The sequence below is a fragment of the Brachyhypopomus gauderio genome, chromosome 1, assembly GCF_052324685.1.
Source record: "Brachyhypopomus gauderio isolate BG-103 chromosome 1, BGAUD_0.2, whole genome shotgun sequence".
NCBI classification, from domain to species: Eukaryota; Metazoa; Chordata; class Actinopteri; order Gymnotiformes; family Hypopomidae; genus Brachyhypopomus; species Brachyhypopomus gauderio.
In genome coordinates this window covers 5,658,400-5,685,899 of record NC_135211.1, presented here as the reverse complement: position 1 = coordinate 5,685,899, position 27,500 = coordinate 5,658,400, and the positions used below count along the sequence as shown (strand labels likewise).

Genomic DNA, 27,500 nt, shown 5'->3' with positions numbered 1-27,500 from the left:
TTGATTGTTTTAGCGCCACTGAACTGTACCTTGATGCTGTATCGATTGAGAATGTGTTGGGGCCAGTGACCTGCACACTGATGCTGTAGCTATTCATTGTGTGAGTGGGCCACTGACATGCACCCTGATGCTGTAGCTGTTGATGGTGTGTTGGGGCCACTGAACTGTGGGGCCAGTGACGTGCACACTGATGCTGTGCATGTTGATGGCTTGTTGGGGCCACTGACATGCGCACTGATGCTGTAGCTGTTGATGGTGTGTTGGGGCCACTGAACTGTGGGGCCAGTGACGTGCACACTGATGCTGTGCATGTTGATGGCTTGTTGGGGCCACTGACATGCGCACTGATGCTGTAGCTGTTGATGGTGTGTTGGGGCCACTGACATATGCACTGATGCTGTAGCTGTTGATGGTGTGTTGGGGCCACTGACATGCGCAGTGATGCTGTAATTGTTGATGGTGTGTTGGGGCCACTGAACTGCACACTGATGCTGTAGCTGTTGATGACTTGTTGGGGCCACTGACCTGCATCATGACGCTGTGCCAGTGGTTTGTTTGTTGGGGCCACTGACATTCACCTTGATGCTGCAGCGATTGAGGGTGTGTTGGGGCCAGTGACCTGCACACTGATGCTGTGCCTGTTGATGGCTTGTTGGGGCCACTGGCATACGCACTGATGCTGTAGCTGTTGATGGTGTGTTGGGGCCACTGAACTGCACACTGATGCTGTAGCTGTTGATGGCTTGTTGGGGCCACTGACATGCGCACTGATGCTGTGCCTGTTGATGGCTTGTTGGGGCCACTGACATGCGCACTGATGCTGTAGCTGTTGATGGTGTGTTGGGGCCACTGACCAGCACACTGAAGCTGTAGCTGTTGATTGTTTTAGCGCCACTGAACTGTACCTTGATGCTGTATCGATTGAGAATGTGTTGGGGCCAGTGACCTGCACACTGATGCTGTAGCTGTTCATTGTGTGAGTGGGCCACTGACATGGACCCTGATGCTGTAGCTGTTGATTTTGTGTTGGGGCCACTGACATGTGCACTAATGCTGTGCCTGTTGATGGCTTGTTGGGGCCACTGACATGTGCACTGATGCTGTAGCTGTTGATGGTGTGTTGGGGCCACTGAACTGCACACTGAAGCTGTAGCTGTTGATGTTGTGTTGGGGCCACTGACCTGCACCATGACGCTGTGCCAGTGGTTTGTTTGTTGGGGCCACTGACATGCACCTTGATGCTGTAGCGATTGAGGGTGTGTTTGGGCCAGTGACCTGCACACTGATGCTGTGCCTGTTGATGGCTTGTTGGGGGTGACTGAGATACGCACTGATGCTGTAGCTGTTGGTGTGTTGCGGCCACTGACATGCGCACTGATGCTGTAGCTGTTGGTGGTGTGTTGGGGCCACTGACATACGCACTGATGCTAGGCCTGTTGATGGTGTGTTGGGGCCACTGACATGCGCACTGATGCTGTAATTGTTGGTGTGTTGGGGCTGCTCACTGATGCTGTAGCTGTTGTGTTGGGGCCACTGACCTGCACACTGATGCTGTAGCTGTTGATGGTGTGTTGCGGCCACTGACATGCGCACTGATGCTGTAGCTGTTGATGGCTTGTTGGGGCCACTGACATGCGCACTGAAGCTGTAGCTGTTGATGGTGTGTTGGGGTCACTGAACAGCACACTGAAGCTGTAGCTGTTGATTGTTTTAGCGCCACTGAACTGTACCTTGATGCTGTATCGATTGGGAATGTGTTGGGGCCACTGAACTGCACACTGATGCTGTAGCTGGTGATTGTGTGTTGGGGCCACTGACATGCGCACTGAAGCTGTAGCTGTTGATGGTGTGTTGGGGCCACTGACCAGCACACTGATGCTGTAGCTGTTGATTGTTTTAGCGCCACTGAACTGTACCTTGATGCTGCATCGATTGAGGATGTGTTGGTGCCAGTGACCTGCACACTGATGCTGTAGCTGTTGAATGTGTTGGGGTCACTGACATGCACCCTGATGCTGTAGCTGTTGATGGTGTGTTGCGGCCACTGACATGCGCACTGATGCTGTAGCTGTTGATGGCTTGTTGGGGCCACTGAACAGCACACTGAAGCTGTAGCTGTTGATTGTTTTAGCGCCACTGAACTGTACCTTGATGCTGTATCGATTGGGAATGTGTTGGGGCCACTGAACTGCACACTAATGCTGTAGCTGTTGATGGTGTGTTGGGGCCACTGACATGCGCACTGTTGCTGTGCCTGTTGATGGCTTGTTGGGGCCACTGACCTGCGCACTGATGCTGTAGCTGTTGATGTTGTGTTGGGGCCAGTGACCTGCACACTGATGCTGTGCCTGTTGATGGCTTGTTGGGGCCACTGACATGCGCACTGATGCTGTAGCTGTTGATGGTGTGTTGAGGCCACTGACCAGCACACTGATGCTGTAGCTGTTGATGTTGTGTTGGGGCCACTGACCTGCACCATGACGCTGTGCCAGTGGTTTGTTTGTTGGGGCGACTGACATGCACCTTGATGCTGTAGCGATTGAGGGTGTGTTGGGGTTAGTGACCTGCACACTGATGCTGTAGCTGTTGATGGCTTGTTGGGGCCACTGACATGCGCACTGATACTGTAGCTGTTGATGGTGTGTTGGGGCCACTGAACAGTACACTGAAGCTGTAGCTGTTGATTGTTTGAGCGCCACTGAACTGTACCTTGATGCTGTATCGATTGGGAATGTGTTGGGGCCACTGAACTGCACACTGATGCTGTAGCTGTTGTGTTGGGGCCACTGACCAGCACACTGATGCTGTAGCTGGTGATTGTGTGTTGGGGCCACCGAACTGCACACTGATGCTGTAGCTGTTGATGGTGTGTTGAGGCCACTGAATTGCACACTGATGCTGTAGCTGTTGTGTTGGGGCCACTGACCAGCACACTGATGCTGTAGCTGTTGATTGTTTTAGCGCCACTTAACTGTACCTTGATGCTGCATCGATTGAGGATGTGTTGGTGCCAGTGACCTGCACACTGATGCTGTAGCTGTTGAATGTGTTCGGGTCACTGACATGCACCCTGATGCTGTAGCTGTTGATGGTGTGTTGCGGCCACTGACATGCGCACTGATGCTGTAGCTGTTGATGGTGTGTTGGGGTCACTGAACAGCACACTGAAGCTGTAGCTGTTGATTGTTTTAGCGCCACTGAACTGTACCTTGATGCTGTATCGATTGAGAATGTGTTGGGGCCAGTGACCTGCACACTGATGCTGTAGCTGGTGATTGTGTGAGTGGGCCACTGAACTGCACACTGATGCTGTAGCTGTTGATGTTGTGTTGGGGCCACTGACCTGCACCATGACGCTGTGCCAGTGGTTCGTTTGTTGGGGCCACTGACATGCACCTTGATGCTGTAGCGATTGAGGGTGTGTTGGGGCCAGTGACCTGCACACTGATGCTGTCATTGTTGATGGTGTTTTGGGGCCACTGACCTGCACCCTGATGCTGTGCCTGTAGATGGTGTGTGGAGGCCACTGATATGCACCCTGATGCTGTTGTGTTGGGGCCACTGATATGCACCCTGATGCTGTAGCTGTTAATTGTTTTAGGGCCACTGACATGCACCCTGATGTTGTAGCTGTAAATAGTTTTAGGGCAACTGACCTTTCAGTATATTTTTGAGGGGTGTTTCTTTATACTACCACATATCGTTTCAGACAAGCAGTTCGCGCAGGTTCGCACGAGGTGTGCGGACTCGGCGTGCTACGTTCACTCGCTAAAGTAAAAACCTAGCTTAACACAACAAATCTGGCCAAACACCTGAAGGACCAGCACGTAGATTTGTACAAATAATTCCAAGAGGTTGGTGATTATTCCCATTTCTATTATTACTACAGCATACAAGATTATGTGTCCGATTATGGTATCCTAGAAAATGTTTGTTATATTCTTGGTTTAAGAGCCATAAGTGCAACAGCATAGAGAGAAAAAAGAGTGATAGTACTACAATGGATCAATCATCTATGAATACTGAACTCTACTCTAATACTGAAGTTTTAGTTACTTAAAGACTTAATGTAACCCAGGTTATAAACCAGGATACCATATTTTTATATGAAAGCTGTTATTAAATATTCTAAATATAATTAAATATTCTAATTTAATTAAGAAATTAGTTTTCCAGATATTAATACAAATTGACAAAGAATAATATTTTTATTTTATTTATTTTGTAAATTTTCCATTGGGTACACTGAATCCAGCCAGCCAATCAGGTGGCGACTTGGACAGAAGGGGAGAGTTATTCCCGCTGACGGAGATTTCGATTCTCTTTGCATCCTGCCAGCAGACGAGAGTGAGGGTTCTCCTGCTGCAAGACAGATAGCAACGAATTTAAACAGTTAAAACAAGTGAAATAAGTCTAAGTAGATATTTATTAACCCGTTGCTAATCATAAAAACACCTGAGGGAAATATTTCGTCGAGGAACGACGAACATATTAGACTTGCACTGGTAAGCAGAAATGCTAACTTTGCATTTGTATATAGTGTTGAAGCTAATGCTAGCTCCGTATAAACTAGCTTGTATTTTAGGTAGATACAGTGATACATGTACATGTTTTATGCTCAGTTTATATGTTTAATACTATTGTTAAAAGAAAAAGATTGAGTTGAGGGTTATTTATCACATTATCATTAAGCTTATTTAAAGCTTTGGCGCGAGTTGAGCTCCGTGTCGTGAGCGCATGCGCGAGAGTGCGTTTTGGCGCCTAGTGCTGCAAATGATGACACTATGCTGATTAACGCCAGTATTACTACTTTTGGTGTATAAATGTTGTAAATATAGTGATTAAATGTGATTACTCATTGTATGTGTTGCAAACACTATACATATTTTCATTTAATTGTAAATTACGTTCTTTATTACTGTTTTGTGTATTTGTATGTATGTATGATATAGTAATAAGATAAACATGGCCTTATTATAGGTCAGGTTTTTTTGTTGGTTGGATGATTCGGACCAATCCATTGATGGCGAGCCTCCCAGAGTAACCTAGAGGGTTTCCCACATTCCCTGGACAACAATTGAATTGAAACTTCCTTGAGTTGAGCTAAATATCAACAAGAACTGGTAGGAGGAACACTTATCTTGTAAACTCCATGGACTGAATGGTTCCATCAACTGTGGAACTAAAAGAGAAGGACATTAACACAAAGACACACATTGAATTTATATTGATTTAATCACCCTGAATATTTTGATTTATTTATTTTCTACCCAAATTAGACACAGTCCTTTCTAATATTATTTTGTGTTTTGTTTGTTTACTTACCCATTGTCAATAAATGTGAATGCCTTTTCAAATGCCCAACAGTGCCAAGTAATTTTCTTGAGTTGCTGGTTGCCTGAGCTCCGTAGCGATCCTGGTACTCTTCTGATTGGCCCATGTGTATACCAGTTTAACGTACACATAATCTGTCCGCTTACTTATTATATTATAATTATAATATATATATATTTTTTTCTATAGCCGTTGAGTATATATTTATTTTTCACATATATAGATATTTATTGCTTATGTACGCTACATAAAATTGGCGAGCCAGCCAGGAGCTTGGTTTTAAGAACTCAAGAATTTATTTGCACTGTTGTTTATCAAGGGATACGTTGCTACGCAACTAAATTAAGAGTTATGGAGTTTATTGAAAGTAATAGTGTGAAGGTCCCTAACTCTATCATAGTTAGTGGGTTAACTGGGTCTGATAGAGATGAGGAAGTGTTCACATTCCTAAAAGAGCATGGTTCGATTAATAGAATACTTAAAATAGATGATACTAGTTCAGATTTACACTCTCAAGTAATCGTAGAGTACACTTATGGTTCTGCTTTACAAACACTAGAGCCTTACTTGCCTTATCGTCGTGCACTTACTACTGATCTTACTGCCATGTGCTGTGTACAAGCACTAGCTAATGTGTACAGTAGTAAACTTACAAACACCTATCTTAGTGAACTACAACGAGTGGCTAGGTTAAGTGGGAAAGAGCTGGAAGCAGTTCTGAAAGACGCTTTGGAGCAAATAGGTGAACTTGTAGATTCATCTGATGCTGAGCATGCTACCGATGTGCAACCTGCAATGCATTCTGACAAGTCTTCAGAGAAGAAAAGGTCTGAAACTTTGTCTCGGAGCTTGTCTGATGTTTCAGTGAAGCCTGCCTTGGGTGACTGTGAAAGCCGTCTTCCAATGTCAAAGCACAAACCTGCATCATTGCTTGATTCTTCCACAATTGATCCTGCCACACTTAATCCACCTGAAGTTCAGAAACTTATTGTGGAACACATTGTTAGGAGTGAAGACCATTCCTTGTATGCTGGTTCACCTGTGAGGTTAAGGGCTTTCTCTGGAAAAATCCCCAAACCTTACAGTGAAGTTGATTATGACTCGTGGCGTTCTCAAGTCGGACTGATGCTTGACATTCCATCAATTCCAGACAGAGACAAAGTAAGGAAAATTTTGGAGAGCTTGCTTCCACCTGCTGCTGACCTTGTTAAGCATATTCCTCTTGAAGCAGAAGCTACTACTTACCTACAGCTGTTGGATTCAGCTTATGGCACAGTAGAAGACGGAGAAGAGTTGTTTGCTCGATTCATGGGTACACTACAAGATGTAGGTGAAAAACCTTCAGTTTATCTGCAGCGTTTACAATCTGCTTTGAGTCTTGCTGAAAGGGCTGGAGGAGTTCTTACCCGTGATATGAATGTGCACCTTCTCAAACAATTCTGCAGAGGCTGTTGGAATGACAGTTTGCTTACTGACCTGCAATTAGAGCACAGGGCGAAAGATCCACCGCCATTTGCTGAACTGCTTCTATTGCTGCGTACAGCAGAGAACAAGCAGGAGGCCAAAGTTGTCCGAAGGAAACAGCACCTTTCTGGGTTCAAACCCAAAGTAACAGTTCAGTCGCAGTGTGTCTGCAACAGCACTGAGGTTAAACCAGTCCCAAACGAAATGAGTGAGTTAAAGAAAGAGTTGGCTCAAATCAAGAGCCAACTAACCTCAATTTTGACACAGAGAAAAGAGCAAAGAGCTAGTTCAAAGCCTGAGCCTAAAACAAAATGTTCATGGAACCAATCTGAATCTGCAAAACCTGACTGTGTACAGAAACCAAGTGTTAAATTACCAGGGAAGAAAGATGCCAATTCTAAGCCAAAGCCCTGGTATTGCTTCCGGTGTGGTGAAGATGGGCACATCATAGCCAACTGTGAAGCTGATGCAAATCCTGCTTTGGTTGCTGCTAAAAGAAAAGAATTGAAAGAAAGGCAAAGAACCTGGGATTATGAGCAAAATCATTTAAACTGAAGACAGTTTCTCTCAAGGGACAGACAGAAACTGGTATTTACTCTAGTCCCACTAGACGTAAAAACTCCACAAACAGAAAACAAACCTGCTTGCTAGAACAGACACAGGTAAAGCCTTCCCGTACTATTCCTAGAGGGCTAGTTGGAACAAAGTGTACTGCTGAAGTAAAGATTGGCCAAGTCAAAACTAACTGTCTGTTGGACACCGGGTCGCAGGTAACCACGATATCGCAGTCTTTCTTCAACCAGCATTTGCCTAACCTTCAAATCAACTCGTTAGGTGATTTACTTGAGGTAGAAGGAGCAAATGGCCAAGCTGTACCTTACCTGGGATATGCAAATGTAAGTATTACTTTTCCAGAAGAATTCACTGGGATGGAAAAAGAAATTCCTACTTTAGTCCTTGTTGTTCCTGATCTAAACACTGAAACACAACCCCAAGTTCTTGTTGGCATGAATACTCTTGATGTCTTGTACATGTCAATCAATGGAAAGATTCCAGAAAGAAATTTCATTTCTTATGGGTACAAAGCTGTCTTGAAACTACTTGAAGCTAGGCATGAACAACAGCAAAGTCCTACATATGGATTGGTTAAGCTGCAAGGGAAGATACCCCAAGTCATTCCCGCTGGTGACAGCGTAGTCTTGAATGGTCATATCATAGCCTGCCAACCTAAGTTTGAATCTGTCATGATTGTGGAGCATCCATCCTGTTCAGTGTTACCTGGAGGAATATTAGTGAAACCTTGCTTGATCAATCTTCCAGGTAGACCTTCCTTCAAAGTTCCTGTGATGGTGAAAAATGAGTCTGAGCATGACATTGTAATTCCCCAGAAGAGCATAATCGCTGAATTGAACTCTGTCCATGCTGTCTTACCTTCATCGTTGATTCAAACTAAAGTCATGTCAGAACATTCCAACTTGACCTTTAACCTTGAAGATTCTCCCATTTCATCTGAGTGGAAAGAACGGATTACAAGACAGTTGAACAGTATGCCTGAGGTCTTCGCCCAGCATGACCTAGACTATGGAAGAACAGACAAAGTCAAGCACCACATTAAACTGTCAGATGAAACCCCTTTCAAGCACAGAGCAAGACCAATTCATCCCCAAGACCTGGATGCAGTCCGAAAACATCTTCAGGAATTGCTACAGGCTGGTGTAATTGAGGAATCTGAGTCTCCCTTCTCATCTCCTATAGTGGTAGTAAGAAAGAAAAATGGTGAAGTTCGTCTTTGTATTGACTACAGGAAGTTAAATCTCCAAACAGTCAAAGATGCTTATGCACTTCCTAATATGGAAGAGACATTCTCCACGCTTACAGGTTCAAAGTGGTTCTCTGTTCTAGACCTAAAGTCTGGATACTACCAGATAGAGGTTGAGGAGGAGGATAGGCCTAAAACTGCTTTTGTGTGTCCACTAGGTTTCTGGCAGTTTTCCCGGATGCCACAAGGGATCACAAACGCCCCAAGTACATTTCAACGATTGATGGACAAGTGTATGAGTGACCTAAATCTGAAAGAGGTTCTTGTTTTCTTGGATGACTTGATAATTTTTTCTCAGACACTCGAGGAACATGAAAGGAGACTGTTCAATGTCTTAAACCGCTTAAGAGAGTATGGACTGAAACTTTCACCAAGCAAGTGCAAGTTCTTCCAAACCTCTGTTAGGTATTTAGGCCACATTGTGTCGGAGGATGGTGTAGAAACCGATCCCGGTAAAGTAGAGGCCCTGAAGACGTGGCCAAGACCAAAAAACTTGAAAGAACTCAGATCCTTCTTAGGTTTTTCTGGTTATTACCGGCGTTTCATCAAGAACTATGCAAGTCTTGTCAAACCACTTACAGACTTAACTGCTGGATATCCACCTCTTAAGAAAGCCAGCCAATCCAAAAATTGTCACAAGCAATATTATGATCCAAAACAGCCATTCGCTGATCGCTGGACTTCTGACTGTGAAAATTCCTTTCAATTGATAATTGAGAAACTTACTTCTGCACCTGTTCTTGGGTTTGCTGATTCCCAACGTCCATATGTCCTACACACTGATGCCAGTGCTACAGGACTGGGGGCGGCCTTGTATCAGGAGCAGGAGGGGAAGATGAGAGTCATTGCCTACGCCAGTAGAGGCTTATCACGCAGCGAGTCCAAGTATCCTGCACATAAGTTAGAGTTTTTAGCGCTCAAGTGGGCAGTCACGGAAAAGTTTCATGATTATCTGTATGGGGGTCTGTTCACAGTTGTGACAGATAACAACCCGCTGACATACATCCTTACAACAGCCAAAATGGATGCCACCAGTTACAGATGGTTAGCTGCATTATCCACATTCAATTTCAGACTCAAGTACAGAGCCGGACAAGCAAACTCTGACGCTGATGGTCTCTCCAGACGACCCCATGGTGGGTTAGCCAATGATGTCATCTCTCAAAGGGAGCAAGAGCGAATCCATCAGTTTGTTCACACTCATTTGGATGAGGGAGAAATTTGCATGAGTCCAGATGTTGTGAAAGCACTCTGTGAAAAACACTTCATTCGACACATTGTGGATGATTACCATCAAGATAGTGACACAGTGGCTCAAATTCATTCTCTAACAGTTCCACCTGAGGCTATACCTGATTGTTTCTTGGATGCAGAACAAAGTGGTCTACCTATCATTCCACCTCTGTCCAATGAAGAAATTCAAAACCATCAAAGAGCAGATCCTTGTCTAAGAGAAGTCATACATCAATTGGAAGTAGGAGAAACAGTTCTTCCCACTGTTCGGGCTGAAATGCCTCAGATTACCTTTTTCCTGCGACAATGGAACAAGCTGAGATTGCAAGACCTGGTTCTGTATCGTATACGCATGGATGGAGACAACCCTATATATCAGCTAGTCTTACCAGAGTCCTTAAGGCCTGTCGTACTAAAGAGTTTACATGACGACATGGGTCACATGGGGCTAGAACGAACCCTTAATTTAGTAAGGTCCAGATTTTATTGGCCAAAGATGGCTGAGGATGTGGAAAAGAAAATCAAAACTTGTGAACGCTGTGTCAGGAGGAAGACTTTACCAGAAAAGGCTGCACCTTTGGTAAACATTACTTCCACCAGACCGCTTGAACTAGTGTGTATGGATTTTCTATCTCTGGAACCTGACCGGAGTAACACCAAAGACATTCTTGTAATAACTGACCATTTTACCAAGTATGCCGTTGCAATTCCCACACCTAACCAGAAGGCCCAAACGGTTGCTAAGTGCTTATGGGAATCTTTCATTGTCCATTATGGAATTCCTGAATGCTTACACAGTGACCAAGGACCGGATTTCGAGTCTCATGTCATAAAGGAGTTATGCCAAATCATGGGAATTCACAAATCTCGTACAACGTCATACCATCCTCGTGGGAATCCTGTTGAACGCTTTAACAGAACACTGTTAAATCTTCTTGGAGTCCTCTCTGAAGAAGACAAATCCAAATGGAAACAGTTTGTCAAGCCTGTCGTACACGCCTACAATTGTACGAAGAATGATGCTACCGGATTTACTCCCTATGAATTGATGTTTGGGCGACAACCCAAGTTGCCTGTAGATTTAGCCTTCAAGTTACCCTTGAGACAAGGGAATCGCAAGTCACATTCTCAATATGTGCGTGAACTACAACTATGTCTAGATGCAAGTTTCAAACTAGCCAAACAGAATGCAGACAAAGTAGCGCAAGCTAACAAGACAAGATTCGACAAGCATGTTACCGCTTCCAAGCTTGAAGTTGAGGATAGAGTTCTTGTAAGAGCTGTCCGACTCCGTGGTAAACACAAGCTTGCAGACAAATGGGAACCAGACGTTCATATAGTAGTGAAACAAGTTAGAGATCTGCCAGTCTACACTGTCAAGCCTGAGTCTGCTGATGGTCCTATAAGGACGTTGCACAGAGACTTACTCCTACCTTGCAATTTCCTACCTGCACATGGTGAAGAATCAATTACTTCACGTAGCCCAAGAAAATACAACACTCGTCACTCTGTCCAACAGGAGTCTATTATTCCTGAAATGGAGGAAGAAGATGAGACCCTGTATCAAGATTTCACAGAACTACCAGTAATGCAACCCAGAAGTTTTACTACCGTCTATGAAATGCCTTCAAGGAGAGGGATTCCTGAAAGACACCAACCTGATGAGTACTTACCTGAAAGAAACCAATCTGATGAGTACTTACCTGATATTCCTGTCGATAACCCAGTTGTTGGAGATACAACAGACACTGACGATGGAAACCTAACATTACAACCATCAGTGTTATCACAAGAGTTACCATCAGAACCTGAATGTACTGAAAAAGTTGAAATACCTGAAGATTCACCTGAGTCAGTTGCACTAGAAGCTGACAAACGTATATCAAGTGTTCAAGTAGAAATTGAAAATGGAACTGCTGATGTTGCATTGGAAGAAAGACCAAGTAATTCAAGCCAAGATACAAGCTCAAACAACCCTGAATGTGTCAGACGATCTACTCGTGCAACAGAAAGACCTAATCGCTTGCAATATGCCCAATTGGGAAATCCAGTGATTTCTATTGTCCAAGCTCTATTTCATGGGTTGAGCACAGCCTTTACTGAAGCTTTAACTGAGTTACCAGACTCTGATCTCTCACTTAGTTCTCCCCAAGAACCTATTACAGTCCAGCCAGTTCATGCACAGGGACGTGCATAGATTCAGGCAGGGAGGATGTAACCCAGGTTATAAACCAGGATACCATATTTTTATATGAAAGCTGTTATTAAATATTCTAAATATAATTAAATATTCTAATTTAATTAAGAAATTAGTTTTCCAGATATTAATACAAATTGACAAAGAATAATATTTTTATTTTATTTATTTTGTAAATTTTCCATTGGGTACACTGAATCCAGCCAGCCAATCAGGTGGCGACTTGGACAGAAGGGGAGAGTTATTCCCGCTGACGGAGATTTCGATTCTCTTTGCATCCTGCCAGCAGACGAGAGTGAGGGTTCTCCTGCTGCAAGACAGATAGCAACGAATTTAAACAGTTAAAACAAGTGAAATAAGTCTAAGTAGATATTTATTAACCCGTTGCTAATCATAAAAACACCTGAGGGAAATATTTCGTCGAGGAACGACGAACATATTAGACTTGCACTGGTAAGCAGAAATGCTAACTTTGCATTTGTATATAGTGTTGAAGCTAATGCTAGCTCCGTATAAACTAGCTTGTATTTTAGGTAGATACAGTGATACATGTACATGTTTTATGCTCAGTTTATATGTTTAATACTATTGTTAAAAGAAAAAGATTGAGTTGAGGGTTATTTATCACATTATCATTAAGCTTATTTAAAGCTTTGGCGCGAGTTGAGCTCCGTGTCGTGAGCGCATGCGCGAGAGTGCGTTTTGGCGCCTAGTGCTGCAAATGATGACACTATGCTGATTAACGCCAGTATTACTACTTTTGGTGTATAAATGTTGTAAATATAGTGATTAAATGTGATTACTCATTGTATGTGTTGCAAACACTATACATATTTTCATTTAATTGTAAATTACGTTCTTTATTACTGTTTTGTGTATTTGTATGTATGTATGATATAGTAATAAGATAAACATGGCCTTATTATAGGTCAGGTTTTTTTGTTGGTTGGATGATTCGGACCAATCCATTGATGGCGAGCCTCCCAGAGTAACCTAGAGGGTTTCCCACATTCCCTGGACAACAATTGAATTGAAACTTCCTTGAGTTGAGCTAAATATCAACAAGAACTGGTAGGAGGAACACTTATCTTGTAAACTCCATGGACTGAATGGTTCCATCAACTGTGGAACTAAAAGAGAAGGACATTAACACAAAGACACACATTGAATTTATATTGATTTAATCACCCTGAATATTTTGATTTATTTATTTTCTACCCAAATTAGACACAGTCCTTTCTAATATTATTTTGTGTTTTGTTTGTTTACTTACCCATTGTCAATAAATGTGAATGCCTTTTCAAATGCCCAACAGTGCCAAGTAATTTTCTTGAGTTGCTGGTTGCCTGAGCTCCGTAGCGATCCTGGTACTCTTCTGATTGGCCCATGTGTATACCAGTTTAACGTACACATAATCTGTCCGCTTACTTGTTATTATATTATAATTATAATATATATATATTTTTTTCTATAGCCGTTGAGTATATATTTATTTTTCACATATATAGATATTTATTGCTTATGTACGCTACACTTAAAGTTAAAGTTGTTTAAAGTATACTTAAAATACACTTTTTGCACTAGCATTTTTTGACTTCTAAATGTGAATTCCTATTATTTATGTTAATTTATATTTATGTGCAATTTATTTATCTGTTTTAATGTGGTAGGGACTGCACCTTTTATTTATTTGACATTTGTGAAACAAAATACAATATTCATTTGTTGTAAAAAAAATTAAAAGGCTTTAAAATGGAAATGAGCACAGTATCTGACTTTGGTATCGAAAATGGTATCGAATTTTATTATTTTTTAAAGTATCGTATCGAAGTTGTCATTCTTAGTATTGTGACAAGCCTATGCTGTAGCTGTAAATAATTTTAGGGCCACTGACCTGCACCTTGATGCTGTAGCTGTTGATGGTGTGTTAGGGCCACACACCTGCACCCTGATGCTGTGCCTGTTGATGGTGTGTTGGGGCCATTGACCTGCACCCTGATGCTGTAGCTGTAGATGGTGTATTGGGGCCACTGACCTGCACACTGATGCTGTAGCTGTAGATGGTGTATTGGGGCCACTGAACTGCACCCTGATGCTGTATCTGTTGATAGTGTGGGGTCCACTGTCTTGTCTGAAAGCCTGTCGGAGCTCCTCAGCACACACAAACTGTGCTCAGTCCTCTGGGCTAGACGGCAGGGAGGTGTCAAAGAGTAAGCCTCTTGGCTTCTTCTCAACAGGAGGTGGCTGGATAGGACAGGATGAGAGAACAATTTTTTCTGTGTATATTTATGCTGTGTGGTGCTCATTTACTCCTAATCTATTTGATGTAATTAACAAAATAATTAATATTTGTGTGTTGTGTTTAAGTGCCCCAAAATTCTTTTTTGTATTTGGTTTAATACCCTGAAATGTTTGCAAAAATAGTTTCTAAATCCCCAATGGTAGATTCCATACCTCTTTAGACTTTTTGGTTTTCTCTTTTTCCTTCTCTCTCTCTTTCTCTTTGTCTTTTTTTGGTACTGCCTGCTGACAATGGCGGAGCAGGAACTCCAGGATTGAACAGCAACTGTCTGATGACATCTTGTGCAGTTTCCATGGACACCTCCAAAAACAAGTATACATTTTAAGGGCAGCTTCACTAAAGGGGAAGAGCTCACACTTCAGAAGTCACCTGACACTGGCTTCATGTGCCCAGCCCTACAGGAGCATTTCTACAGTTCCACACCCAGTAGAGTGCAGCCCGCAACTAATAGCACAATCACAGCTTCGAATGCTTTGGCTTTGTACTCCAGCACTCTGCCTTTGTCTTATTTCCAAGTAAGCAGGAATGTTGCAAAAGAAAGGGACCAACCCCAAAATTGCACAATATTATATTATTTCCTATATATAAGAGCTCAACAACCAAAAAACGGAAAAGTCTGAACACCCATATATGTTTGAAGTTTACATGAAACCATTAAATCTGTATATGATATCAGTCTCTGTATATACGAAGGCTATGTGAGAGAATCTTATACCCCCAACTATTCACTACAGCAGTGAGTAGGAAACCTTGTTCTTTTTCTGACCAATGATTTGCGGCTGCGACCATTACATTTAATTTTGGGTTTGGTTCTCTTTTGCCCAGGAAGAATCATCTGGGAAGTAGAGCGTTTGGTGAAACCCATGACTTCATTCATACAAGGAAAAAAAAACCAAAAAACTTGTGGTCTGAACCTGCCAAATCTGCAGCACAAAGCAATGAGCCAGGAGCAGGTTCTTCTGGTGCTGGGGAGACTTTCTGGACTCCATGAGGGCGAGGAGGGTGTGTGCTTGCACCAGGCCGTCGAGATGCTGCACCTCTCTTGGCCGCGTCAGATAAGGCCCAGGCGTGGCATCCTCCACGTCCGGCTGAGACGGACGGCTCTCGGGCGTCGTGCCTTCTGGCTGCTCTGGGGTCTCTAACAGGACCAAATGTGCTTTTAGAGACAGTCAAAGAAAAGAATGTGAAAACGAGAAACATACGAACCATTTTCTGGATTATCAACAAGTTCTGTGAGGGGGATTAAGGGGATTATATTTCATTAGCATACGTTCATGCACCATAGAGATCCTGTACCTGTTCCAGGAGGTGAACCTCTCTGCTCACTGAACCGTAAACGTATGCACACGATGACAACAACCACTCGTCTGCTCATCTGTATTTGTATTATAAGTGACTGCAATGAGGTTGATTACTTTGGCTCTTACTGGGGTGGGAGCTGGTGAGAAGGAGGATGTCTATGGCTTGCTGTATCTGCTGCTGTGCGTCAACCACAGGGTAGTGGTTACAGTACAGTCATTGTCCAAATTCCAGCAGAATATCCACCTTCTGCCACTGACTTTCAGCACTCTGGAGTTATAATTACATCACAAGACAGCATCAGCATCAATGGTCAGTATCGGCAATGCATTAAATGTCCAGCAGATGTCACTGTCATTACATAAATGTTCTGAATGGTCCAAGTAAGCACTTGTTTTAAACAATATATGAGTCACATCTGCAACAACTGATTAACATGTTCAGTAGATCTGGCTACACATGCTGATGTTGGGTGATCCTGCTCTCTAGAGCTGTACAAGGTGATCCCTATTACCTGTAGGGCCGTGATCGCGTTCTGGTAGCAGGCCAGCTGCTGCTGGGTGTCTGTGGAAGAGAGAGCAACACGATGCCACATCAAAGCACAAGCCAGCTCTCCCTGGGAAACCCTCTGCATGTCCAGCACAATGCTCTCTCCTAGCTGGGCTCTTGCCAGCACCCGCAGCTTATAGAGGAGTCTGCAAAAACCCATGTGCATGTGCGCACACACACACACACCACACACGCATACAAAAGAAAGCAAGATTAGCCATTTACAGAGACACATGTATGTTGCAGCAACATGATTGTCTCATGATGTCATGAAGGCATATTCTATATTGTACAGACACTCATACTCATAGCTCGATTTAGGCTTCATTATCAATCCTACTTATATGGCGCGTACACTGGAGTGGTATGACTATAACAGTACTGCACCAGAGTACACAGGACTACATAAGTACAAATGCACAATACAAAACAACTAGCCTTTAATGTAGATGCAGAATACCCAATAAAAATAATCAGCAAATACTAGATGAGTGGTATAACTGATAACGACAGCACTAGACACTGCTGTAGATGCTGTTGATGATTAAGGCCATGTCCCAGTGAGGGGCGCGGAAGCGGGCCGATCTGCTCACAGTCTGTGGGGAGTGCGGGGCATCTCTCTGATGGCCTGCTCCAGCAGCTTTAGGCCACCCCTCCAGTCGCCGTTGTCCGTGTAGATATGGAACAGCGCATTGTACATGGCTGCTCTCATGGCCAGGTCATCTTCAGTCAGATCTGGTGAGGGAGAGAGAAGGTGAGAATGTGTGTGAGTGTGTGTCGCCGGAGGAATGAGAAAGAAAAGCAAAATGACTTTATTACTTTGACCTGAAAGCACATGAAATAAGGCATGCCTCTCCACCAGAGGCAGAAGTGCCATGAAGATATTTTTTTTCATTGCTAAAAAAAAGCTCTCACCGCAAGATGCTTTCGTTTCCTTTTCCACATGACTAGTCATGACAGCATGTTTAGTCTAAATGTGGCTTACTGTCAGTGTCCAGCGTTGGGGTCACAGGCCCTGTCTGTTTCTGCTTCTGGCTTTTCACCTGACTGTTCATTTTCTCCTGTCCACAGAGTTGAAATGTCATTACATTCATCTTTATTGTGAATATTTCACAATGTAACAAATGACTTATTGAGCACAATCAAATAAACATTTTCATTACTGTTACTATCATGTTCTATTATGGTAATTACCATATACTTATTGTATAACAATTACAGCAGAAGTTAAACATCTTATGATAACAAGAAGGCATAAAGAAGGCATGTTTATGAGCGTTAAGTTCTTACGTTGGCTGGCTGGGGGTAAGTGTGGGCCAGGGCCCTCAGAATGAGCTCCAGCGCTCTCCGGGGCTGCTGTCTATGCTGCGGGGAGGCCAGCAGAGGGAGACAGGCGTTCCAGTAGTGCCTGGCTGCGCTCCCACACAGTGGCCAGCTAGTCGCCTGCTCGGCGAAGCTGCACGCGGAGTACAGCACGGGGAAGGAGGCCACAGCATGCGCAGGATGGAGAATACAAGAGACGCACAGAGGAAATGCAACGGTGACCGCCCATCATATGAGTTAACGTCATATCAAAGTCGAGACAAAGTCAGAGTCGTCTCCTCCTAATTTCATTTCAACTGACAGTATAACAGAATAATAGATGTGTTAGTCTCAAGGCACTTGAACATTAAACTACTACTTCTAAAACTCCATTAAAAGGGGAATTTATTCGGTTATGTTCATGTGTTCCCTCAACCTGTGATTTAAGAGTTCTTTTTTTTAATACTTTTGAAACTCTGAGTTCATACAGGTTCAGCTGGTGACATAGCTGAGTGAGGGGAGGTGTTCTCTGGGGCAGTCGCGCTCTGCACGCTGACCTGATGCTGGACTGCAGCGCGCCGAGTGCGGCCGTGTAACGGGCAGGATGACCACAGCACTGATGGAGCACGCTCAGTCCTCTCAAACATGCGTCACTGATCAGCATCTCCTGTACTGCTCTAACACTGTACCTACACGCACATATACAGTCACAGAAATTTTAGTTTACAATCAATTATACCAATTATCCCAATGTAAATGAATCAATGTTTGTTGAATTTTTTTTTAATAGCCTGGTGTAACAAGCTAATGAGTCATGCACCAGCTTTTTGTGATTTGCATGTGTGTAAATTAAAAATTGCTGCAACATAAACAGTTTATTTTACATGAAAACACTGCAAATATCCAGAACTATGCCAAGTAGTCACATGTACAGTGATATTCTTCTAAGGCTACTAGGTGGCAGATTTGCTATATGCTTCTGTAATACATTTTTTCTGTGTAAAGAATATTATATAAATTACTTTCATTTCCATCTTGGAGTTCTAGGCTTATACAACCATTGAGCTTTACATGTTAAAGTTCCTCTTCACATGTTTCCTCTAGTTTTGCTTTAAAAGCACTTACAGGTTACACACTGTGACCTTTGCGCTATGAATGGCAGCCTGCTCTAGCTGCAGTGCATTCTGGGTACAGGTGGACAAAGTGAGCAAGCTGAGACCACACATATAGCTCCGCCACTGGATCGGACCACTTACAGTCCGACGCCATTCGCGCCAGCTGTTACAGAGACAGAGAGAAATAAAGATAGCAAAAAAATAAAGGGCATTAGTATGGCAAAACCATTGAGAGTAGTGCTACTTTAATGTACTAGAGTTACACCATTAAACCCAAAAAACAACAACCACACTTGGATATATTAGTTGGAAAGGCCACAGTAAAGGCAGCTAAGCTAAACCTCTTTAATAAATCACAGTAGTCATACCACAGCAAGACTGGGTACAGTGAACTCCATCAACCTGGGGTTGCTATTACAAGACACCATCTCCACTCCAACCAACACGCGGGACATGGCAGCCACTGCCTCGTTTTGACTCTGAGGAACAACACACAGACACACCTACTGGATAATGCAGTCTTTCACCTCTACTCGCAGTACTCACATGCAACACTACAACTCCCAGAATCCTGAGCACAATCAAAGAGAACTATCTAATCATCACACACACTCTTGTTCCTCATCACTGGATCACAGTATACAGTATTAGAGTATGATTACAGTATTACAGTATTACTTATATTACACCTGCCTATTTAAACCTGGCTGTTTGTCCCAGCCTTTTTGGAGTATTACCAGCAGTGGCGGCCTCTGACAAATATCTCAGGGGGGGCAAATTGTGATGACATCCAAGGTGACCATTTCAGTGGGTAAATAAAAAACAGTGACTTAACCAATGAAAATATAATGATAAATATATATTTCTCTTTACATTATAGCCTGTACAGTATTGGTGCACCAATATATCTTGTAAATATCATCTTGGTTAAAGCTCTACAATGGCTGAACATTTAACTGAGATTGTCATCTCTCAATTTGCCCTCACAAACGACTTTAAACATGGAGAGAGGCCAGATTTACCATTAATTAAATAAAGTGAATCTTTCCCACTCACAATAATTTCTGTATTCCTCAGACAGCATTTTATTTTAGGTGTTAGAATATAAATGGGCAACAGCATTAAGGATGGAGCAGAATGCAGGGGAAACAGAACAGGGCGCGCGCTACTTCACAGCCTGCTAGCCATGTTTTCCCTTCATACCAGTTTCGCCAAAATCCCCGGTTATATTATTTTCCTCCCTTTGTGGACACTTCACTTGTTTGATGTTTAAATTTGGTCTCGGTGGCCCTAATTCCTTAGTTGCTAGTTTATCTTTATTATTACGACGACAAAATGGCACTTCTCTTAATGAAACGATTGAGTTGTTGTGAGTTGAAGGAACGCTGGCCGTGTTGAGCAGACCTCTAGCTGCCGTTATTTCTCCTACCGTTACGTCTGACGCAAGCACGTAAGGGCGAGCCCTCCCGGAACCCATAGACATTGCATTGCAGCGCCTACACTTTAGAAAAAAAACATTTAACATGAGAGTATACGAGAGCAGTCGGGGCGATTTTCAGTTAGACTCAAATCCATTGATCTATATTACTACTAGGGGCGGTACTACAAGGAATGCACCTCAACGCTGATTGGACAATGGCATCCAGAGACAAGAGACGCTGTCCAGAACAGCCATAGCTAATTAAATACCGTGATAGAATGTGAGAGAAAAAAAAATCATTTTCATCCTTTCGTGGTGCGTCGCCCAATCGCCCTAACAACCAACAAACCACCCCTGATTACCACCCCTGATTACCAGTACTCCCAGTGTATACTGCGTGTTCCTCTCCACTGTCTGTTGTTCTTGTATTGACCTTATTTTGTAATTCTGAGATTTCCTCAATGTGTTTGTTTGCTCCGCTGGTATTTGACTCACACTTTCCTCTCACTTTGATCTTGATGCCCCCCTGGCTTGGTCATTTGTTTGTGGTGGTTTTGACTATCCTCTTGTCTATGACTATCATTTTGGATTGTCCTTCTGAAAATAAACCTGGCTTAACTTGGATCCACAAACGCCTGGCAGGTTAGATATAGTTACAGTCACCTTATACGCAGCTGTCTAGATGCAGCACTTCGTCATTCACGTCTTCATTAGGACTCGGAATCATCAGGGAGCCAAGTGCAGGTTGAGCACCAGTTATTATACAATCAAAAATATGACCAAATAACGCATTATTACACACGATGTAGAACTGAGCGCATTCTAAATGTACAGTTCTTTACGTAAGTTCCATTACTTGTTCCGGCCGTTCCATTAGCAATATAGGCAAATGCTAGTGGCGCCGTCTGTCCAGAGGGGGCGCTCGCGTGCATGATTTTTGTTTTTTTTTTTTTTTTTTTTTTTACAAATACACTATTAAAAAATGTGAAAACAAGCAAAGTCCACATAATCATAATTTAATTGTTTAATAATTTTTGTCAAATTAATCATTATTATAATAACAACACACGACACCTATCATCCGCACGCCAACCCGCCCGCCCCCGCGCGCTTTGAGCACCTCGTTACTGTTTCTCTGTGGGGGGAAAAGACAACGCCACAGAGTGAGTGACATCTCCCGGTAAAGATGTCAAAAAGGCAGAAGTCCTCTGGGGTCCAGGGTAGAAAAAGGAGAAAAGTGGAGGAATAAATGCGGCAAAAAACCAGAGGTAATATAATGTGGTGAAGTAACACTATACCAGGGGCGAGTTGTCAGGGCCTTCAAGGCCTTCTCTGAAGGTTAATTGATCTTTAAAAAAAAGATGCTTTATCTATTATATGTAATATATGTTAATACCGCTTCACCAGTAATTTGTATTTTTCCTCTAAATCGGCTTTCAAATCCACTTTTTGTGCTTGTGCCGGAAAAAAAAAAAACTCACTGCTGAAATTAAAAATCAACCAAGCAGAATATTTTACATCGTTGTTTCTAGGTAAAACAGAGAAAGGACCTCCCCCCAGACCTTCTGTTTATCTGTCGCATTATCCTTGCCTTTTACATTAAGAGAGCTTTTTATTATGGATTGGCAGTTTAATCAACCAATCATATTATCGAATTAGAATCGTGGGGTTAGGGTTAAATTAAATCCATCTATCTTCCCTAACTACAGCAGCTCTGTGTTTGGTCTTCAGCTGACATTGTTAACACTAAAGTGGTGCAAATGTCATGAGTCTATATTTACACTACATGAGCTCCCCTCTCATCTATATGCCACTAAGATCCTGTTTGAAGACATCTGACCTGAAGACACAGTTCTTCCCCCTCATACATCAGTGACTTAGTTTCATAAACAGCAGGACAGCAGCTCAGTAATCACTGTGATACCTGTTAGTCTAAATCTAATGAAGGACTTGTGCTGTGTGTATAACAACCAATGGCACAAAGTCACTATAGATACTCCTGCCTTTACAACCATGGCAGTTTGTAGTGATCTATCACAAACATTTACTGAACGTTTACCGAGAATGACAAAGTGTGTCCTTGTCTAATAAATATCAGCCTTGATTTTCAGATCAGCCATGATTTTAAGATCAGTCATTTGTCAGTTTGTGAGGGTAGTGGTGAAATGACTCGCTCTAAAACCAAGAAAAACAGCAATCGGTGACACGTCCACCTTACGGCATGTGAGCAGCTGCTCCACTGAAGACACAATGATAAATGTGTCTAAATCAAACTCTAAACAGGACAGCACAGAAACAAGCAGTGGAGCCATAATGTGAACCACTTATTCACTGCACTGGAAAACCCCAGACATCAACACCACCGCATGAAGGTCACTTTAGTCACTCAGTGTAAGATGTACATGAAGGGTTTCAGTCCAGGGAATCAATCAATGATGGGGCAGTATTTTTATTTGCACAGTAGATGGCAGAGTAGAGCTGGATTACAGTTTTTTGCAGATGCTAAGACACAATTTCTGAAACTATTTCTCTGTTGTCGAAACTTAACACACAGCTGCCAATGCTACATACACAACTGGCAAAACATCACACACTTTTGGAAAAAGCAAACATTTCAACCAAAACTCTTGCAACTCTTTTTTCATCCAAACACTATACAAAAATATCAGATGATTAGCCTTTCATATATGTGACTACACACTGAAGTGACAAATGGAAAACCTACAACCATGTGTGTTCAGTTTGTAGTCTGCTGTGAAGGTCTGTTGGAGGTCTCACATATACATGAATATTCACAAATATTGAGGTTAGTGTTCATTTTGGTTTTGCATGAACACTACACCAACACATGCTGTATATACTGTAAACACATGGACAACAAAAACAACAACAACAAAAAAAGAAAAAACAAAAATACAAAATAACCTCAAGCTTCTTCAGTAAAGGTTCTGGCACCTTTTACCTAAACTACAGGGAGTGTCTCCTGCTTTATTCAAGACTAGACTGATAACATTTCATGCAGCAGTATGAAGTTTTGATCAATGAATGCGTCATGATGGCAATGTGTAAACTGAGTATCCATTTCCTCTGTAACAGAAAAAATACATCACAAATTTATCCTGACATTTCTTTCCCCCTTGTGTTAAAGTTATCTTATGGACATATATTGGGAAGAGTTATCCCATCTGAAAAGTATTTAAGGGAGCCAGCATTTACAACACAGTATATACCATCATATCATCAGGTGGAAAGTAAAATTCAGAAAGTATAAATCACACTGCTTTCATACACAACAGTACAGTCATGGCCTGGTGGTAGGGAACTGGTCTTGTGACCGGAGGGTCATGGGTTCAATTCCCAGACCTGAGGCCACGACTGAGGTGCCCTTGAGCAAGGCACCTAACCCCAACTGCTCCCTGGGCTACGGCTAGGGCTGCCCAACACTCTGGGCACGTGTGATCCACTGCCCCCTAGTAATCACTAGTGTGTGTGTGTGTGTGTTCTAACTGCACAGATGGGTTAAAAGCGGAGGACAAGTTTCGAATGCGGTGTAAAAATCACAATTGACAAAATATGGCACATTTATAAGAACAATTCATGTAGTACTGAACACTGTATAATAATTATTGTAGCAGTAGTTTTCAGATAGTTTCTACTATTTGCAAAAGAAAAGTTCTTTAACTGTGTTTTATTATTAACTTAGACTTCATGACTTAACATTGATGCCATTTGTATTGCATACTTGGTGGAGACTCTTATTTAGGTGATGTTCACTGTGCCGTACTCTACTTCCTTCTCTTGTATGAGAGGCTTTGGCCGTTGCACAGTAGAGTAGACAGGCACTTCCTGTGTGGGGGAGCATGTAAAATGAACGCTGGCATAATGACAGTTGTACTGATTATCTGAGGATGCTGTCTGTGTGGGGTCAGAGGTCATGGCCAGGGCTGAGATATGATCATGTACAGGAGCAGAGTCTTGCTGAAACAAAAAAAAAAAGAGAGAGAGAGAGAGAGAGAGAGAACATAATATGTGTTTGTTTCTGGAAGTAACAGAGAAGTAACTTAAAGTTCTAATTTTGGTTACACTGTCCACTGTAACATTAATCAGACCAATTAAGAAAAACTGCAGTGATGTAGAACTGGATTGAAGACTCCTCTGCTGACTCATTTAAACTCACGTTTGTGCTGGTCTGATCCCTCCTGCTGCTGACAGCTCGCCTCCTGCTGGAGAACCACAATAATAACACACACACACACACACACACACACACACACACACACACACACACACACACACACACACACACACACACACACACACATACACACACATCTCCGGTAGAAATGTAACTGCTGTAGAGTTTCTACAGTCTGGAGAAACAGAAACAGACTCCATACTGCAGGGGTGTACAAATGTTTTGCAAAGGAGGCTGGATTACTTTAAATGCGAATGAAGTATGATATTATGGGGAGCCGGGGTGGGGGGGGTGGGGGACAGTTCTGACTAGTAGCCAGGTCTACTGCCATTTTCTGCTGTATGCATATTAAAGATCTTATAACAGAGGCTGTGGACTGGTGGATATATGAACACCACATTTGTCAGACTTTGGACACACCTGCCATACTGTAATGATGAGAGTGAAGACTCTCTGTGTGGGGCAGTAAGCAGCCTACAGGCAGCATTATCAGGGTGTGTAATGTAAATGTGTCTTCAGCTTCTTACCTCATCCACAGACTCAGAATCAGAATCAGACACAGAGTCAGAAACAAACCCACAGAGACTCCAGAAGCTGTGTATGTTCCAGCTGGGTTACCTGCATCAGGGAGGAGGGGACAGCATGTTACACAGACGTGGGGACATGTGGGGTCACAGACGTCTTGTTATACGACATCATCAAACTGATACTGGAACAGCAAATGCAGGACAGCTGTCTCGATCTTTTTTCTTCTTTTGCCTGTTTATATTTGTTTGAAAGTGGCCCACCTCTGACATTTGTGTGAATATTTAGGTAACAATAACATTCACTAATGATCTACATGGACATGAGAGCAGTTGTAATAAAAGTGATATTTGTATGACCATTTCATCAAAACAAATAAGAGTTGCAGAGCCATTTAGTGTCATGGTAACAAGCAGATAATGGGCAAGATATGTATTGATGTATTGAAGATATGTATTGATGGTTTAGTTTTGTTGCACAGGGTTAGATGCAGCTGAATGTAACTGATCTGAAGTTAATCACAAGTCCAGGAACACACAGACAATGTGCTAGTTGTGGCACCAGCAGCAAAATAAATGAGAATCAGTGCAGTAAAGAGCAGATTCACCAGATGGCCAAATCAAATACCTGTGGCATTTCAGTTGGAGTAAAATGACAGGTGACTCAAGCTGTAAAGTGTGATTGGTGGATCTTTGCCTGATTGATGACTTTGATGTATCAGTTACAGTGAGATATTGGTGCGGACAAGCACGTGTGGTGGCATTGTGGATTCAGGATCACATGGACTGTGTCTACACATCACTTAAGAACACATCACACAATAGTGCACATACGTAACACATCCAGTAGGACGGTGGTGGAGTTGTGCTGTCCTAGCTGGTTGTGAGTGGTGCAGTAGTAGAGTCCACTGTGCTGGGAGCTGATGGTGGTGATGCTGTAATTCTGGCCTGTTCCCAGCAGTGTGTCTGCAGCTGCTCTCTGCTTAAACCAGGAGTAGGTGAGAACAGGAGGGTTTGCATCACTGCTGCAGGTCAGAGTCACTGAATCTCCCTCCACTCTCTCTCCAGAGGGAACCATCACTGCTCTGGTGTTTCTAGGGGGATCTGAACACAAACACACTGTCTTAACATTAAAACTACACTCTCATTACAAACTCTAAATATTTAACACACATCTTTAATGTGTAATTCGAGCCACAGCTGTAACGTCAAGGAGAAGACAGGATGCCGAGACCACAATACTTCTCTGAACGTCTTTATTGATGAGTGATAGCGATACAGCACAATCATAACTTGTAACATTCAAACGTCGATGCACAAACACGATCATGGACGATATCTGACCAAGAGTAACATCAAGACACAGGTTTATACACACGAAGCACAATGAGGGTCAAGTGTAACACATAAGTCTAATAAGACTAGGAGCAGGTGACATGAATGAGAGGCAATGACACACATACACACAGCACCCACGGAAGTACATATAAGGACATAACTGGACTAAACTACAAGTAGACGCGCCCACAAGGGAGGAGTCCAGGGCTGTAAGATGACAAAATCCTTCAACATCAACCACAACCGTATTACCAATAGAGAGAAAAGATGTTTCACAGCTTAAATACATTCAGAAAATTCATGAATAAAATCTCTGCAACATTTTGTTGTTGATAGTTAAAACACCAGTTCTGTGGTCATTTTTTAGGTTCTATTAATTATGTGCTTTTAAATTCTCCTGATAAGTGGATATCTGTCTATTTCAGAGGGATCCACTCTGCACCAGTGTCTTTTCCCCATACAGGTTGTTTGATAAGCACCATGATATTTACAACATCCATTTGGACAGTTTAAATCTGTTTATCATTTTGGAAAAAAGTGTCAGCAGAAAGACTCTTTTACAATGGACATGTGCCACTAAATGGTGCTGAATCCAGTGTGAGTCAGTATCGATTGCCTCCAAACTTAAAGTAGCTGGATATAATGTGTGATATATTTTTCTAACCCCTTTATAAGATAGTAGATTTTGTGAGCTGTGCATGCATTTAAATATATGAGCAGTACATACATACTGTTACACTTTAAATCATACTGAATAGGATCTTTAGAGCTGAACATAAAACAGTGTGGGGACTTTGGTGCAGACAAGCATGTGTGTGGTGGGACTGTGGATTCAGGATCACATGGGCTGTGTCAACACATTCTTAGCACCGCACAAGAGTGCACTGATTGGGAGAGTAATATAAAATAACTAAGTAATCATTAACTGTTAATCAGTAACTGAAATGGCAAAATTTCTTCTTCTTCTTCTTATAATCATCATCATCCTGACTCTCATGTGTAAGTTCTCCACTCACACACAGGAGGAGAGAGGAGGTTCTCATGGTCTTCAGTAGCACAACTATAACTAACTGCACCACTGACTGCAGATACAGAGCAGTGAGACACACGCTGTCCGTTCTTGTACCAGATGTAGGTGGGGTTGTAGGACAGAGTGCAGGTGGAGCTGCAGATGAAGTGATTTAAACCACTTCTGTCTGACACTGTAACTTTCAGATCTGTAAATGATTTTAAACTCGATTTAATGCTGTTTTCACTGAAAAGAAAAAGAGAGTTTATTTTACAACACTACCTGTGACAGACAGAGATACTCCAGGTTCACCGGTACCATCAGTGTGGAATCTGAACCTGTATGTGTGAGCGTCACTCTCTCTCAGGTGAGTGATGGTCATACTACAGTCATTCTGGGA

At 42.6% G+C, this 27,500-nt stretch overlaps 2 protein-coding genes across 2 annotated transcripts in view; both read right to left on the bottom strand.

Annotated features, from left to right (window-relative positions):
- LOC143524113 (B-cell receptor CD22-like) overlaps positions 1-27,500 on the bottom strand; it is a 210,241-nt gene that overhangs the window by 92,782 nt on the left and 89,959 nt on the right. Inside the window, exon 7 of the mRNA XM_077018258.1 lies at positions 25,588-25,857. Coding sequence (XP_076874373.1) covers positions 25,588-25,857 — 270 coding nt within the window. The remainder of the gene's footprint in view (positions 1-25,587; positions 25,858-27,500) is intronic.
- LOC143525615 (cilia- and flagella-associated protein 46-like) lies at positions 13,680-19,093 on the bottom strand. Its single transcript, XM_077019820.1, has 11 exons — positions 18,983-19,093; positions 18,625-18,777; positions 18,057-18,188; positions 17,488-17,653; positions 17,183-17,258; positions 16,791-16,932; positions 16,163-16,343; positions 15,777-15,918; positions 15,264-15,487; positions 14,502-14,649; positions 13,680-14,291 (listed from the first exon to the last, which is right to left on the bottom strand). Exons 2-8 carry the CDS (start codon positions 18,723-18,725, stop codon positions 15,865-15,867), a joined length of 852 nt encoding a protein of 283 aa, XP_076875935.1. The 5' UTR covers positions 18,726-18,777; positions 18,983-19,093; the 3' UTR covers positions 13,680-14,291; positions 14,502-14,649; positions 15,264-15,487; positions 15,777-15,864.

Bases quoted from the DNA above. Each gene is read 5' to 3' on its own strand.
- LOC143525615 (XM_077019820.1), bottom strand. From the start codon at position 18,725: ATGTGTGGTCTCAGCTTGCTCACTTTGTCCACCTGTACCCAGAATGCA. The intron at 18,189-18,624 runs GTAAGTGCTTTT...ATGTGCGTGTAG, and splicing joins AAGGTCACAGTGTGTAACCT to GTACAGTGTTAGAGCAGTAC. The intron at 15,919-16,162 runs GTAATAGGGATC...TTATAACTCCAG, and splicing joins ACGCGATCACGGCCCTACAG to AGTGCTGAAAGTCAGTGGCA.